The sequence below is a fragment of the Scylla paramamosain genome, chromosome 22 (assembly GCF_035594125.1).
Source record: "Scylla paramamosain isolate STU-SP2022 chromosome 22, ASM3559412v1, whole genome shotgun sequence".
Classification (NCBI taxonomy): Eukaryota; Metazoa; Arthropoda; class Malacostraca; order Decapoda; family Portunidae; genus Scylla; species Scylla paramamosain.
Window position 1 is genome coordinate 13139930 of NC_087172.1, and position 15000 is coordinate 13154929.

At 46.7% G+C, this 15000-nt stretch overlaps 1 protein-coding gene across 2 annotated transcripts in view; it reads right to left on the bottom strand.

Moving 5' to 3' along the window:
- Nucleotides 1–15000, bottom strand: part of LOC135111578 (ALK tyrosine kinase receptor-like) — a 233162-nt gene that overhangs the window by 140053 nt on the left and 78109 nt on the right. The window contains exon 3 of one of the 2 annotated variants that reach the window (XM_064025027.1): nucleotides 268–441. In XM_064025027.1, coding sequence (XP_063881097.1) covers nucleotides 268–400 — 133 coding nt within the window. In that variant the 5' untranslated portion in view covers nucleotides 401–441. Of the gene's footprint in view, nucleotides 1–267; nucleotides 1565–15000 lie in introns of those variants that run through there. The other variant, XM_064025026.1, reaches the window with a different exon arrangement.

The window sequence follows — 15000 nt, forward strand, 5'->3', positions numbered from 1 at the left end:
CTGTGATGTCATAAACTACAAAAAAAAGAAGTATTGCCTCCCCCCGAGTGGTGCGCGTCGGGGTGCGCGCCGCCCAGCCTCCCTGCGTCACCGATGCCCCGTGACGTCACTCCAGCACACTGCACGTGACGTCACGGTTTGTTCCCGTGACCAGGGAGGACACTACCACCACCACCACCACCACCGGGTTCCGGGGTGTTGGCACACGGGCGCCCACACACACACACACACACACACACACACACACACAAGGTAAGCAGTACTCACCGTCAGGGTTGCTTGTCGCGTCCATGTTGACGCCGGACACCTCGCCCGGGAGTAGCTTGTAGCTCTCCTCCTCCAGCTGGCGGCCCGTGGTGCGCACGAAGGTCACGTTCTCGGAGAGATCGGATTTCCACATCCAGCCGCAGCTGTTCTTCTTCTCGAAGTCGCACTGGAGGCCTGAGGGCAAGGACTCCGGGTTGGTCATGCTTACACTCAGATTAGTCATGAGCAGCAGCTGCAGCAGCAGAGGCAGCAGAGAGGACACCGGCGGGGGTGCCGTGGTGAGCCTAGTGCGGGGGGCGGGGCGACGCCTCCCCCGGGGCTGGTGGGCACCTCGGGGGCGCCGGTCCCCAAGGTTCTGTCTGAATTATCACATCTACAACTACAACACTCGCTACAGCCGCCAGCCTCCGCCACAGGGGCAGCGTTCATGGCTGGGGGCACGGTGGACCACATCTGCGTAAGGGCGGCAGCAGCGTAGCTTTATTGTCCGCCGCCGGTACACTCTACATCCCGCCCCACGCCCGCGGCCACCACGCAGTCACTTCACACGACCTACAGTGTTCACGACTAATGCCAAACCACCCTGGTACAGACTATATCACTCGAGGGGGGTGGGGGTTGGGGTGAGGCCGTTTTTCAACACTCGTCCCTCGGTGGGAGAAGATTGCCCTGGACACGAACTAGCTCTCCGGCAGGTGGGAGGGGACAGACACGCTCCTCCAAGTGGTTGTCATGTCTTCCACTGGCACAATATACCGCCTCGACCCTCGTCATCTTGCCCCAGCATCTCGCATCCCTTCCGCAGGCCCCTGCACCCTCACTCGCCTCCTCCCCCTGGCTTTGCAATCACTCCACGAGCCACGGAACACGAACAGGTGGCCACAGGTTCAATAAAAAGTCGAGGAGAGGGAAGAGAGAGGGTTGACTGTGCGCGTGTGAGCCTGCTGTTGGGACGGCGTGTGGATGTGTGTGTATTTTCGTGCCGATACTGAGGAGGGAGGCTGGCAGACGCTCGCTCCCTGCCCTGCTCGCTGCTGCCGCTCCCGGCCCACCCCGCCTGCCCATGCGCAGACGCCGATTCCCAACCTTCCAGCGGCGCTACAACCTGTCCCGCACCTCTTCTCCCTGGCATGTCTGTCGCTCCTATCACATCCCTCCCTCTCTGCACACTTGTACTGTACTCTCCTCCTCTACCCCTCTCAGCACTGATGTGGCAGTGGAAGACACACGCTATGACAGTACACTTATCACCACCACCACCACCACAACCACTACTACCACCATCATCATCATCATCAGCAGCAGCAGCCCGGCGTGCATATATTACTATGTGAATTACAACCTCCCGTCACCTCCCACCTCAGCTGACACCCTCACTTCTGCTTCCTCACCCAGTGCACACACATATCATTACTACTCTACACTCTAACTCACCACTGATTTCCCTCTCCCCCTTTCCATTCCCACCCCGCCCAGCCCCAGCCAGGCCGCAGCGCCCCCACGCCTTGGGAAAAGCCGCGCCGCTCACCCGAGTAACCTGGTTGTGGGGGGCGGGTGGGGGGCAAAAAGGGCATCCCGCAGCCACTCTGATGGATCAACTTTTCCGACACGCTGCTTAAAGTCCCTCCCATGTCCCAGACGCCACCCCAGCCGCCGCCCCCTAGTCACCCACGCCCCCCCCCCCCCCCACTGCGTCCTTCATGTCACACGCGTCATCTTGGGCGGAAGGGAGGGGCGGGAGGGAGCAAGCAATGTGGTGTGTGCATACAGGTGTGTGTGACGCTGCCGCCGATTGTTTGTAGAAGGGAAGGCAGGGAAATAGACCAGGTTCTCTCTCTCTCTCTCTCTCTCTCTCTCTCTCTCTCTCTCTCTCTCTCTCTCTCTCTCTCTCTCTCTCTCTCTCTCTCTCTCTCTCTCTCTCTCTCTCTCTCTCTCTCTCTCTCTCTCTCTCTCTCTCTCTCTCTCTCTCTCTCTCTCTCTCTCTCTCTCTCTCTCTCTCTCACGCACATACTATATCAAATGCTTATGTCGTATGTATTTGGAAAGAACAATCCTCCTTCATCTTTCGATCTAGATAATGAACAAATGTTTCTTAATATCTCTTAACGCTAGGAACTACTACTACTACTACTACTACTACTACTACTACTACTACTACTACTACTACTATTACTACTACTGAGTCCTCGCTGCTCGCAATGAATGAAAAGTGTATGAAAACTGTGCTCTTTAAATCTATTCAAAGAAAACAACATTCATTCCTTTTATCTTTATCTTATTTTTTTTAAGGATAACGAGTTCAAATTAACAGTCATAATAAAATTAGATGCCCCGGCACACAATTGCCTTCGGAGATTATAAGTGTCTGCAATGAATTTTAACCCATGTGAGTATCCATGTTGAAGGCGAAGATCTGTTTAGCTAATAAAAAATATATATAAAACAGTAAGGAGCATTTACCAGCAGTGACTGGACAAAAACTCCGGCATGGTACACTCTGAGCACCAGGTGGGGCAAGGACGGGCCCGGTGCCAGCAGGTCACTTTTTGCACCTTGCTTTGTTTTGCCGCCTTAATTTCGCGGCAACTTTAGTTTTGGGGAAGTAAGGCAAGGTCAGATATTAGCTCCTTATGGATACTAAAGGTGGCTGAGAGAAAATGTTCGGCTACACTTTCTGTTTTCATAGGTGTCGAATATGCTTGTATCTCGAACTGCACTTGTGATCTTGCTAACTGCTTGCCTCGCCTCTTCCTTTCTACTTTCTCTCACACTTATTCTGTCCACCTCCCTGATGCAAGAGATAACCAGTATTCTCAATCTTTAGTCCCTTTTCCCGGTCAACTTCAGAGCTCCCTGCCTGTTTTTGCATTTTGCTTACCTATGACTTTAATTCCTTCAAGAGGGAAGTTTGAAGACACTTCTCAAATTTTGGATAATCCTTTTGGTTCTTTCCTTTAGGGACCGGCACCTCAATGGATCCTTTTTTTTTTTTTTTTTTTAATCTTTTTGTATCCCTAGATAATTGCTCCTCTTACATTAAAAACCCACTTGATTCGGTAAATGTAACCCGTGTTTTCAAATTTTACTTTTACTGTTTCACAAATTTCTTCCTCCTTCCTTTGACTTGAGGCATTCCAGGGCAGAAGCATCAAGACATCAAGGCAGCAACAAGGTCCCATTGAGAGGCGCGTCACGTGCAGGGCTTAGGAGCGAAAAGGAGTCCAAGATTTATATAGGCAATTTACGACATACAAAAAAACATTATATAAAACTCAGCCATGTCCTTGTGATTATGAGGCAATTATACGCGTGTGCAGTGCTGCGATGACGGCGCCACGTGAGGGAAGCGGCGCCCAAGCGAGTCATTATGTAATTATCTGAAAACGTATCGTTACAATATTCGGAGAAAGAAATACACGGTAATGGCCCGGAAATTTACAGCTGGTTTCTGTAATTATATTCTTTACTATTAGAACTTAATAACACCACCACCACCACCACCACCACCACCACCAACAACAACAACAACAACAACAGCAACAGCAACATTACCACGCCCCGTTAGAGGCGTGAAGAGTCAGTTTCAGTTGATGTTAATTCATATTTCCATAGAATCCAAGAAAAGAGAATTTGCTCTTTTAAAATCATTGTTTAATTGAGTAATACTGGTTTTATGCCAAAATTGTACTTCATTGTTGTAAAAATGAGAGAGAGAGAGAGAGAGAGAGAGAGAGAGAGAGAGAGAGAGAGAGAGAGAGAGAGAGAGAGAGATACAGAATGATTCATACGCCTAAGGAAAGAAGTAGAGGCCTCTTGAGACTCGCTCATGTGTGTTCTGGGCGCGAGAATAACACTTGACCTTCGCTAACTGACTGACTGGAGACACACACACACACACACACACACACACACACACACACACACACGTAACCTTGGCTCCGCGACGGCTGTTTAATAAGAGTAGCCTAGGTAGTAGCAATGTAGTAGAGGCGGTGGTGGTGATGGCGATAATCTTGCATGCACTTTGGCAAACACGTGACAGTTAGAGCAATTAGCCTAACAACCACACACACACACACACACACACACACACACACACACACACACACACACACACACACACACACACACACACACACACACACACACACACGGAAGCCTAACTCACTATAACCTAAGAAGAAAAGAACAAAAGAACGTAGCACATGTTTCCTATTAAGCAAAAAAAAACAAAACAAAAAATAATAATGATGATTGGTCTAACATTCCTTTCATCCCCCCTTCATCACACGCACACACACACACACATACACACACACACACACACACACACACACACACACACACACACACAACATGTAAAAGAAGAAAAAAAGAAGCAATCAGGTGTAAATTAAAAGTCTACAACAAAATATTCATAACGACACCAAGATAAGCGAAGTTTCCAGTCTTCCAGTCCCTTCATTCCGTCACTGTTATTCACCATCACTTGAGCGACGAGAAACAGACAATAACAGAGGAGAATTAACACAGTATTACTTATCATGCTGAGTTTAACAGCTCCTTAAGACTCTATCTCGCTAATTTTACACAATTTACCAGAAAAAAAACAAGATAGAGAGATAGATAGATAAATTGATAGATAGCTAGACAGACAGACAGAAAGAGAGAGAGAGAGAGAGAGAGAGAGAGAGAGAGAGAGAGAGAGAGAGAGAGAGAGAGAGAGAGAGAGAGAGAGCCAGCCAGCCAGGTGTGGGGGACGTATGGGCAGTGAAGGTCTGAGCGAAAGAGACGAGGGTGAAGGAATGAGGCAGGGGACGAAGGACTGTGGGAAGAGAGGGAAGGAATAAGAGGAAATAAGCAGTAGAGGAATGATGAGTGTGGACGATGGAGGAACGTGGGAACTGCTGATGAAATGACGGGAGAAGGTGAATAGAACAAAAATAACGGGGGTTTTAGTAGAGAAGAGAAGGTAAATTAGAGATAAACAAGTATAGATAGATAGTCTCATCAATAGATAAATAAATGAATAAATAAATAAAATAGCAGAATGAGTTTTCATTAATTGACAAACGAGAAACAACGATTGATTCTAGAAAGAGTGAAGGTAACTTGAAGATAAACAAGTACAGGTAAACAATGTCTTGCAAACGTGCAAACAGAAATAAAGTAAAATATTAGAATTAATTAGTTTTTTCTATTAACAGAGAAACAAAAAAAAATAACGAGTGATACAAGAAAGAATTAAAATAAAACAGAGAGGAAAATAAAAATGAAATGAATAAATAATGATAAATAAATGAATGATTGAGGGAAAATAAAGGAAAGAGAAGGAAATAACACCAGGATTCTCAAGTTATTCCTTTGTTATTCCTTTATTTCTCTTTGTTGATTTCATAACTTTAATAATCTAAACACTCCACACTGACGGCCTTCCTCTCTCTCTCTCTCTCTCTCTCTCTCTCTCTCTCTCTCTCTCTCTCTCTCTCTCTCTCTCTCTCTCTCTCTCTCTCTCTCTCTCTCTCTCTACATACACACACACACACACATTTCCTACCACACTCATCATACTCTACTCCAGACCCTCCTCCCTCTTCCTCTCCTCCTCCTCCTCCTCCTCCTCCTCTGACTTCCCTTGCCCTACCCTTCCCCTCGCCCTCCACGCAGCAATAAGGGCGGAGGGGCCGTGTAAGCATCAACTACAACACAAGCTCGTGATAATGTACCTCTTCGTCATACCGTGTTCCCCCCCGCCCGTCTTGGCTGAGTGGTGGGGAGCAGGGCAGACCAGGGAACAGAGAAGGAAGGCGTGTAAGAGTGGGAGTGAGTGTGAGAGTGAGTGTGTGAGTGAGTGTGAGGGTGAAGGAGGTGGAATAGTGAAGGGAAGTTTAAATAGGAAGAGAGTAAGATTTTTTTTTCTCTCTCTCTCTCGTGTGAGTTTTTTTTTAATGATTCTTTCTTTTTTTTTTTATTGTTTGGTATCTTGTCTTGTCATTTGATATTTTTCGTCCCTCTATTCCTCCTCCTCCTCCTTCTCCTCCTCCTCCTCCTCCTCCTCCTCCTCCTCCTCCTCCTCCTCCTCCTCCTCCCCTAGCCTCGGAAACATATCTGTACATAGTTATTGATTCCCCAGAGTACTGTACTGGAGGAGGAGGAGGAGGAGGAGGAGGAGGAGGAGGAGGAGGAGGAGGAGGAGGAGGAGGACGGAGGGAAAGAAGTGAGGGTTGTAGAGGAGAAAGACGTGTGTGTGTGTGTGTGTGTGTGTGTGTGTGTGTGTGTGTGTGTGTGTAAAGCTGGAATGAGGATGTGTGGGGAAGAGAGAGAGAGAGAGAGAGAGAGAGAGAGAGAGAGAGAGAGAGAGAGAGAGAGAGAGAGAGAGAGAGAGAGAGAGAGAGAGAGAGAGAGAGACCCCTAACATAAATCACGTCCGTTAATATCTTAGCACACACTTCGCCTAAAAAAAAAAAAAAAAAGAAAGAAAGAAAAAGAGAGGGAAAAAAAATAACCCAATAATTTAAAACACATCAAAGCAAATACGCATGAACCATGAAGTGAAGGGGGAGTATATTTACTCTCTCACCCTTGCCATGGTCGTGAAGGGGTTGAAGTGACGGTGCGGTGGCGAGCTACAGATATTTAAAAGGGACTAATTAGGAAATGTATGCAAGGGAAGTGAATATGAAAGAAATGAGAGTAAGAGAAGTGAGTTTTTAGGGAAGCGAGTGGTGAAGAAGTGAATTTTTAGAGAAGTGACTGTTGGAGAAGTGAGTTTTTAAGATGAGGGTAAGAAAGGTGAGTTTAAAGGGAAGCAAGTGTTGGAGAAGAGTTTTTAGGGAAGTGAGAATAAGAAAAGTGAGTTTTAAGGGAAGCAAGTAATGGAGAAGTGAGTTTTTAGAGAAGTGTGGATAAGAAAAGTGAGTTTTAAGGGAAGCAAGTGTTGGAGAAGTGATTTTTTTAAGTAAATAAGGATTGAAGAAGTGAATCTTTAAGGAAGTTCCCATGTTTTTAAGGAAGTGAGTATTGGGGAAGAAAGCTTTTAGGGAAGTGAAGTAAGAGGAAGTGAGAGTGAGGTAAGTGAACGTAATGGAAGCGAATGTTGGGAAGCGAGTACAGGAGAAGTGAGTGTTAAGAGAAGTGGGTGTAATGTAAGAGAAAATTGCGAAAGCATGAATAAGAGAAGTGGATGCTGAGGAAAGGAGAGTTCAGCAAATACAAGATGAGGAAGTGAATGTTAAAAAAGTGAGCGAGTCGTTAGTGGGTGTGGAGGAAGTGAATTTTATGAAGTGGAGTGTTAGGAAACTTTGTAGAGGTTAAGGACGTGAACCATCAGTGAGAGGTAGGGATGTGGTCTTTAGAGGAGCGAGTCTTAGGAAGTGCGTGTTCTTGAAGCGAATGAAAGAAGACTGAATGTTAAAGAAATGAGTCCATGATTATATTGAAGAAAACGTCACTTCAACCAGATGACTCCACTGTTGTCTCGTCTCTAAGCTGAACTCTTCTCAACAACTTTGCTAACAACGCCACACTGGATGATTCAGGGCTTGTTCCTCCCTCACCACCGCCCTCTCACTCTATCATGCCTCTTGTAGATATTCCTCGCACGTTTTGTATGCCCTCTATACCTTTAATCCTCTTATTGTTTTCCGTAACTGTGCTTCCGTGTTCGCCCCTCCACTGGCCGAGCTCTCCCATCCATCTATCAACATCCACCATTTTTTTGCTTTACATTTGTCTCGCTGAAGGTCACATCCCTTCCTGTCGCTATGTACTCGTCGTTATGTAAGGCAAGGGGAGGTCATAATGTTCTCACCTCCCACTACATTCTGACAACACCCTGCCATCATTACGTAAGGCAGGGGGCGTCATAATGCTCTCCCCTGCCACTAAATTCTGACAATAACACTCTGCCATGTCCTTTTGCTGTTTCACGTGGGCAGGGGCGGTTATTCAGGCCAGTGGCGAGGAGGAGGAGCAGTAGGGTGTTTGACAGGCGAAGGGTGGGAAAGTGAAGGATGAGTGGTCTGGAATTATGACCCTGAAACCTAATGGGACTTGGAGCTACATAGACAGTATTTTGAAAGACTATAAGGACATTTTTCATACCACAAAGACGATTAGTTCTCAAGGATATCTTTCTCTACTGATGGTACAGAATCCTAGTTACGTCAATAATATCTACCAGAGCCTTTAAAATACTCGAGACAAGACGCTGATATGTTTGAGGATACGATGTGCCATGTCCCTTTGCGCTGAAGAGCAAAGGGTTTAACATGCTGAGTGGCTGAGCGCGTGCTGGGTAACATGTTGAGCTTACATGAGAACATAAGAAAATAAGGGAAACTGCAAGAAGTCGTCCCGCTTACACGTGGCAGTCCTTCAAAACGTGGCAGTCCCTGCAGCTTAATGATTGAAAGACTGAGGAGAGTTGAGTTAAACTTAAGTGGGACTACGTACTTGGGAGGTGAGAGTCCAGGGCCTGAAGGAGCTGAAGGAGTGTTGGTCTGGAGAGCTGTGGGACTGAAATCCAAGGAACTGACGGTGCTAGAGATTTTATGAGTAGAGGCGGAAACTAGAAATCTTGGGAACGTGTGAAGGTATAAAGTATTGCGAGACATTTTTACTTTCATGCTTCCCCTACACACACACACACACACACACACACACACACACACACACACACACACACACCTTGAGGCTCACGACATAACATCGTTCGCTCGTGTATTCAGTCAATGCCCCTTGTTTGTGTTTGACCAACTTCAGGTAACAAGAAACTCTCTCTCTCTCTCTCTCTCTCTCTCTCTCTCTCTCTCTCTCTCTCTCTCTCTCTCTCTCTCTCTCTCTCTCTCTCTGAATTTCCAGTTGGCAAAACCGTCATTAGCGAACCAATCATAAACAGCGGAAGGAGTCGGAGGAGGAGGAGGGGGGGAAGGAGGAGGAGAAGGAGGAGGACAAGGAGAGTGGGAAGGAGGTAGGAAGAAGGAAGGAAGGAAGGAGAAAAGCCAAAGGGAGGACGTACGTGCGTAGCGAAGGAAAAGATGGAAAGAAACTAAAAGAAAAGTGGAAAAACGAGAAAAAAGTGGAGAAGGGATTGTGGAAAAGAAGGAGGCAGTAGGAGGAAAGCTTAGGAAAACGTAAGTGGAGGGGGTAGGATGGGAGGGAGACGGGGGAGGGAGAAGTACGTGGAGGGATGTCGGGAGGTCGGGAGGATGGGTGGGAGAGATGGAGGGGGTAAGCTTACAAGGGATGACGTGAGGATGCTTCCCACTGCCATCTAGCGGACAAAATCAATAACCAGGGGAGGAGGAGAGTGCCTAGAGTCGCCACCAGAGTGCAGCATCTCACAGGTTGCCGTGCCCCGCCGCCAAGCCACCCACATGACACCCACCACGCACCACGCACCACACTCATTACCTTCAAGACGTGCCCTCTACACCTACTCTTCTAAACGCGTATGTGAAGCAAATAAGAACAAAATAAAATAAAGGAAGTTGCAAGAAGCCGTCAGGTCTACAAGTGGCAGTCCTCGCATGGAACATAGTGAAGATAAGTTTTAGAAAATAAGAGGAGGATGGACAAAAGCAGGTCATCCACGCAACTGAAAGAAAGTTGACGAAAGACGAGGAAGATAAGTCAGGTCAGCCATACTTAGTCAAAATTTAAAGGAAGTTGATAGAAGGGAGGACGAAGAGGGTCAGGACAACCATGATAGTAAAAAAAAAAAAATACTAACAGGAAGACTGAGAGAAAGCAAGCATGAGTAAAAGAAACAAATATGAAACAAACTGACTCTCTCTCTCTCTCTCTGATACACAAAGCCACGGGAAACACAACACGAATCCTAGTCTCTCCTTTCACCTCTCCCTCTTCTCGCTGGCTGACAAGAGCAAACGTGACAAAGTTTTGGAATAATTTGAGGGGAAACTTTTGGCCAACTCCGATATTCTGCGGGACTCGTGGGAGGAAAATGGGAAAGAATGCTCTCTCTCCTTCGCATGTCACTGTTTTCTTCAATATTAGACCGTTTTTTTCCTTCAGCTCAGGAGGATTCGTTGAAGGAACAGTGAAGTGTGTGTGTGCGTGTGTGTGTGTTAATATTGTCTACTACTACTAATAATAATACTAATACTAATACTAATACTAATACTACGTGCAATAGTAATAAACAGCACTTCACTGATACATTTAATTCACTCACACTCAGGTCGCAACAAACAGAAACCGTCAAAACATCAACACGATACTACACTGTCAATTCTATAATAAACGATCTATTTATAACATTCTTGCATAACATAGGAACTTAACATACTATAGGAAGCTGCATGAAGCCGTCAGGTCTACACTTAACAGTAATCTTAATCATCTGTGCCTAAGTTTACACGCATTACTCTTTGAAAATAACCATATCGAGATGTGCACAGGTATATATGTGGAGTGTGCAACAGTGTAAGTGTTCTCTTGTAGCAAACACGAGCTTGGAAAGGACAATTTCTACCATCAGAAAACTACAATATTCTAGGCTCCGGAATGAAATGTTTTCTGTCACGTGTTGAAGAAAACGGAGCAGGCCGATCATTTCAAGGGTGACTGTAACAAGACACAGCCAGCTTGATTTAAACTTCGCTCGCTGTGTTCTTGAATGTCAAAGGTTAGCGCCATGTACGAGACTCCTGCAGCTGTTCCTATCCACTGCATCATCTACACCTCCCATTATCTACCACTACATCTCGCGTGTATCTATTTAATTTCTCCTTTTGTCTATCACGCATCTCTATCTCATTCTCCTTCCCACTCCCGAACCATTTCCATCGTTTTATTTGACTGTATCTCTTCTCCTTTCCAACGTCAAAGAGACCACATTCCCCCCCTCTCTCTCTCTCTCTCTCTCTCTCTCTCTCTCTTTCTCTCTTTCTCTCTCCTTACCTGGAATAAACTATCGTATCTTATTCCAGTCCTTCTTTGTTTTCTTTACGATCCATCTCTCGTTCCAGGAAGAGAAGAGAGGAACGCTGAAGTGAAAAGACACCCCCCACCTCCCGCCTTTGGAAGCAAACAATGTGTATCTGTTGGTTGAGTTACATGTTGTTAATCTGGCTGGGAGTACCGAGGTGACACATGGATAAGCAGATACTGATAGATAGATAGATACATAGATACATAGATATATAGATAGATGGATAGATACACAGATAGACAGATAGAAAGAGATAGATAGATAGACAAACAGACAGACACACAGACAGACAGACAGACAGACAGATAGATAGATAGAAAGACACGTAGATAGACTGATAGACAGACATAGATAGATAAAAAGATAGACAAACAGACAGATAGATAGACAGACAAACAGATAGACAAGCAGAAAAACAGACAGGCAAACAGAAAAACAGACAAACAAACAGATAGATAAGAACAGAAAGACGTAAAAGGCGACAGGCGTTACAAACAACTAAAGTCACAAAGGAGTTAGATGGTGGAGGTGAGCGGGCAGGTGAACAGGAAAACTTGCTCCCTTTCGTTACTCTTCATTAGGGATGTAGTGGCGGAGAGGGCGCTGTAGGGAAGGGAGGCAGGTGAGCGGGAGTGAGGAGAGACAGGGAGACTGACCTTGCCTTCCTTCCCTCAGCCTTGCCAGCGAGTACCAGGAATGAAAAAACAGGTTAAGCAAGGCAAACAAGACTGAACGCAACCTAACCTGATTTAACCAAACCTAGCATAGTATAGCTTAATATAGCTTAAGTTAACCTAAGCTAACCACTTCCCTAGCCACCTCACGTCCTCACCACGCCCTTAGGACTAGACACACCGCCATATCACACCACTCTCCACACCTTTCTACCGCAAGCCACACCACCTCACCACCACACGCCCATCCCATATCCTTGCCACACCCTCAGGTCTCCACAAGTCCTCCAGCACCACCTTTGTATCCAATCACGGTGATATGAAATTTTCTCTCCTCCCCTCCCCCTTCCTCCCTCCCCGTCCCCCTCCCACCAACCTTTCCGAAATCCCCCAAAAGCCACTCCTGGGATGACGAGGGGAGTCATATACTTGGTGAGAGGGGAGATGGGACAGGGATGGGAAGGATGAGTGAGAGATGGAGGTGATAGCAAAGTTTCCTAAATGTATTGTGCTTTGATTGCAGTAGTGTGTGTGTGTGTGTGTGTGTGTGTGTGTGTGTGTGTGTGTGTGTGTGTGTGTGTGTGTGTGTGTGTGTGTGTGTGTGTGTGTGTGTGTAATAATAATAATAATAATAAACGGTTTATTATTTAGGCAGTTGACAAACTGAAAATGTACATAGGGGATGGGGAAAAACTTAACATTAATCCTAACGGTAAGACTAATCTAGGAGGGAAATACTATCGATTGATGGCTCGCACCATGGTGGGAATCGCACTGAGTCTGTACCGGTCCGTGCGCGGCGCCTTCAGGGGCGTTATTTTGTTGTGGTGTCTGGTGGCACGGACAGGGCGAGGCGCGTCGGGCGGCAGCATGTCTCTGAGACGCGGATGATGCAGTAGTCCCTTCCCAAACTTCTCCAGAGCCTCTCGGTGCCTGGTGGATATTCTGGACAGACTCAGGGTGGTCAGGGCTTCTTCATAGGTGGTGTATGCAGGGCCAAGGATGACCCTGCACGCCCTTTTCTGCACACTCTCTAGCTGTAGCTGTTGAGTGTGTGTGAGGGAGGAGGACCACGCTGGGGAGGCGTACATGAGTTTGGGGAGGATGAAGGTGAGGTACACCCCCCTTAACTCATCTGTCGGCGTCCCCAGCGACCTGAGTCTGCGCAGCATGTACAGCCTGTAGGTAGCTGATCTCACGGTGCTGGCGACATGCTGCTTCCAGGTCAGCTGGTCGTCCACCGTGACTCCGAGAAGCTTGGCACATTGGACCACCTGGAGGGGGTGAGGGCCCACTGTGAGCCGGGGAGGGGGCACTGGTACAGAGGAGGTACAGAAATGCATCACCACAGTTTTGCTGTGGTTGATGGTCATCCTGCTCTCCTCTGTCCACGTCTGCAGTCGCTCCAGAATTGCTTGCAGTGGCGAGTAGTCCGGGTTCTTGTTGGAAACTGGGACGCCCACGGTGCAGTCGTCCACATACTTCCAGCGATGGGGGGTGTCGGTGAGGGCGTCGTTGATGAGGAGGAGGAAGCATAGAGGACCCATCTTGGTCCCCTGGGGGACTCCACATGTCAGCTGTTGGAAATTAGAGACAGAGCCCTGATAGCGAACGGCCTGACGTCTCCCTGTGAGGAAGTCGGCTAGCCACGCTATCAGATTAGGAGGGAGACCCAGACTTACTGCCTTGCTGATGATGTGTGTGTGTGTGTGTGTGTGTGTGTGTGTGTGTGTGTTTGCAGTCATACTTGGTAATGTATAACTGGTGGTGATGGTGGTGATGAATGTTGAAAGGTTGAGGTGGTTTACAAGGGATGCATGAGTAAATAATGAGACTTATTAGAGAGGAGGAGGAGGAGGAGGAGGAGGAGGAGGAGGAGGAGGAGGAAGCCAGACCGAGACGAGAACATACAAAGGACTTATAAGATGTCACTCAAAAATATGACGTTTTATTAAGGGTTATGATCAATGCACACACACACACACACACACACACACACACACACACACACACACACACACACACACACAAAGGAGGAGAGGTATCTATGTTTACAGCGTGACAATCCCACGACTCAAGGTTCTTCCTGCTTCCTCTTTTTCGATTTCTTTTCGCAACAAAGGGAAAGGAAGGTCACCTGCTTACTTATCGTCTTTGCTTTTCATCCGTGGTTCACTATGACTTTCCCTCCTTCTTTTATCGTAAGCTGTCTTCATTCTTCTGTTTCTGGGTAATCTCTACCTCCTCCTCATACTCCTCTTCTTTTTCTTATTCTTATTCTCCTTCTCCTTCAACCAAACAACTTAATAAGAGCATCAGTGTCGGTTTCTGTTTGAACTTCCTTTGTATTCCTTTGTATTCTCTTCCTCATAACTTTGCACGAGTATTCTTTTGCATTCCTCCTCCTCCTCCTCCTCCTCCTCCTCCTCCTATTCGGGATCAAGTTACCCTCTGGTCCAGTAACTGACTCACATCCTAAGCAAAGACTGTGTTGGTTCCAGGCTCCAGGCAGTTTCTCGGCGGGAGGGTCATCGCTCTCCTAACCCTATCGGAAAAACACATGACATTCTCTCTGCGGCGACATAACAGAATCAATACGCAATCTCCTCCTCTTTCTCATGTTTGTATAAGAAGAGGGACGTGCGCTTTATTGGAGTGTAAAAATGCAATAAATGTTGAGTCTGAGATGGTCTGAAAAGGATGCGTTTCTCTCTCTCTCTCTCTCTCTCTCTCTCTCTCTCTCTCTCTCTCTCTCTCTCTCTCTCTCTCTCTCTCTCTCTCTCTCTCTCTCTCTCTCTCTCTCTCTCTCTCTCTGTCAGTTCGAGGGAATAATATTTGAGGCTTAGTGTTAATGAAGGAAACGTGACTATTCGTGTCTGAGAAGTGGTGGCGCTGAATCTTTGACAAACAGCGGCCACCAAAACCCGATTGCAACTTTCTCTATTCACTTTCGGGGGAGCGATAGCCTTTACACCTGAAGAATACGTAAAGTTATGTTTGCTTTAGATTAATTCACTTCTCTAACCTCACTACTACGTTCATTGTGTGACCCCAAAAACATAATATCATTGCCTTGAAATTAATAGACTAAGATTTTTTTTA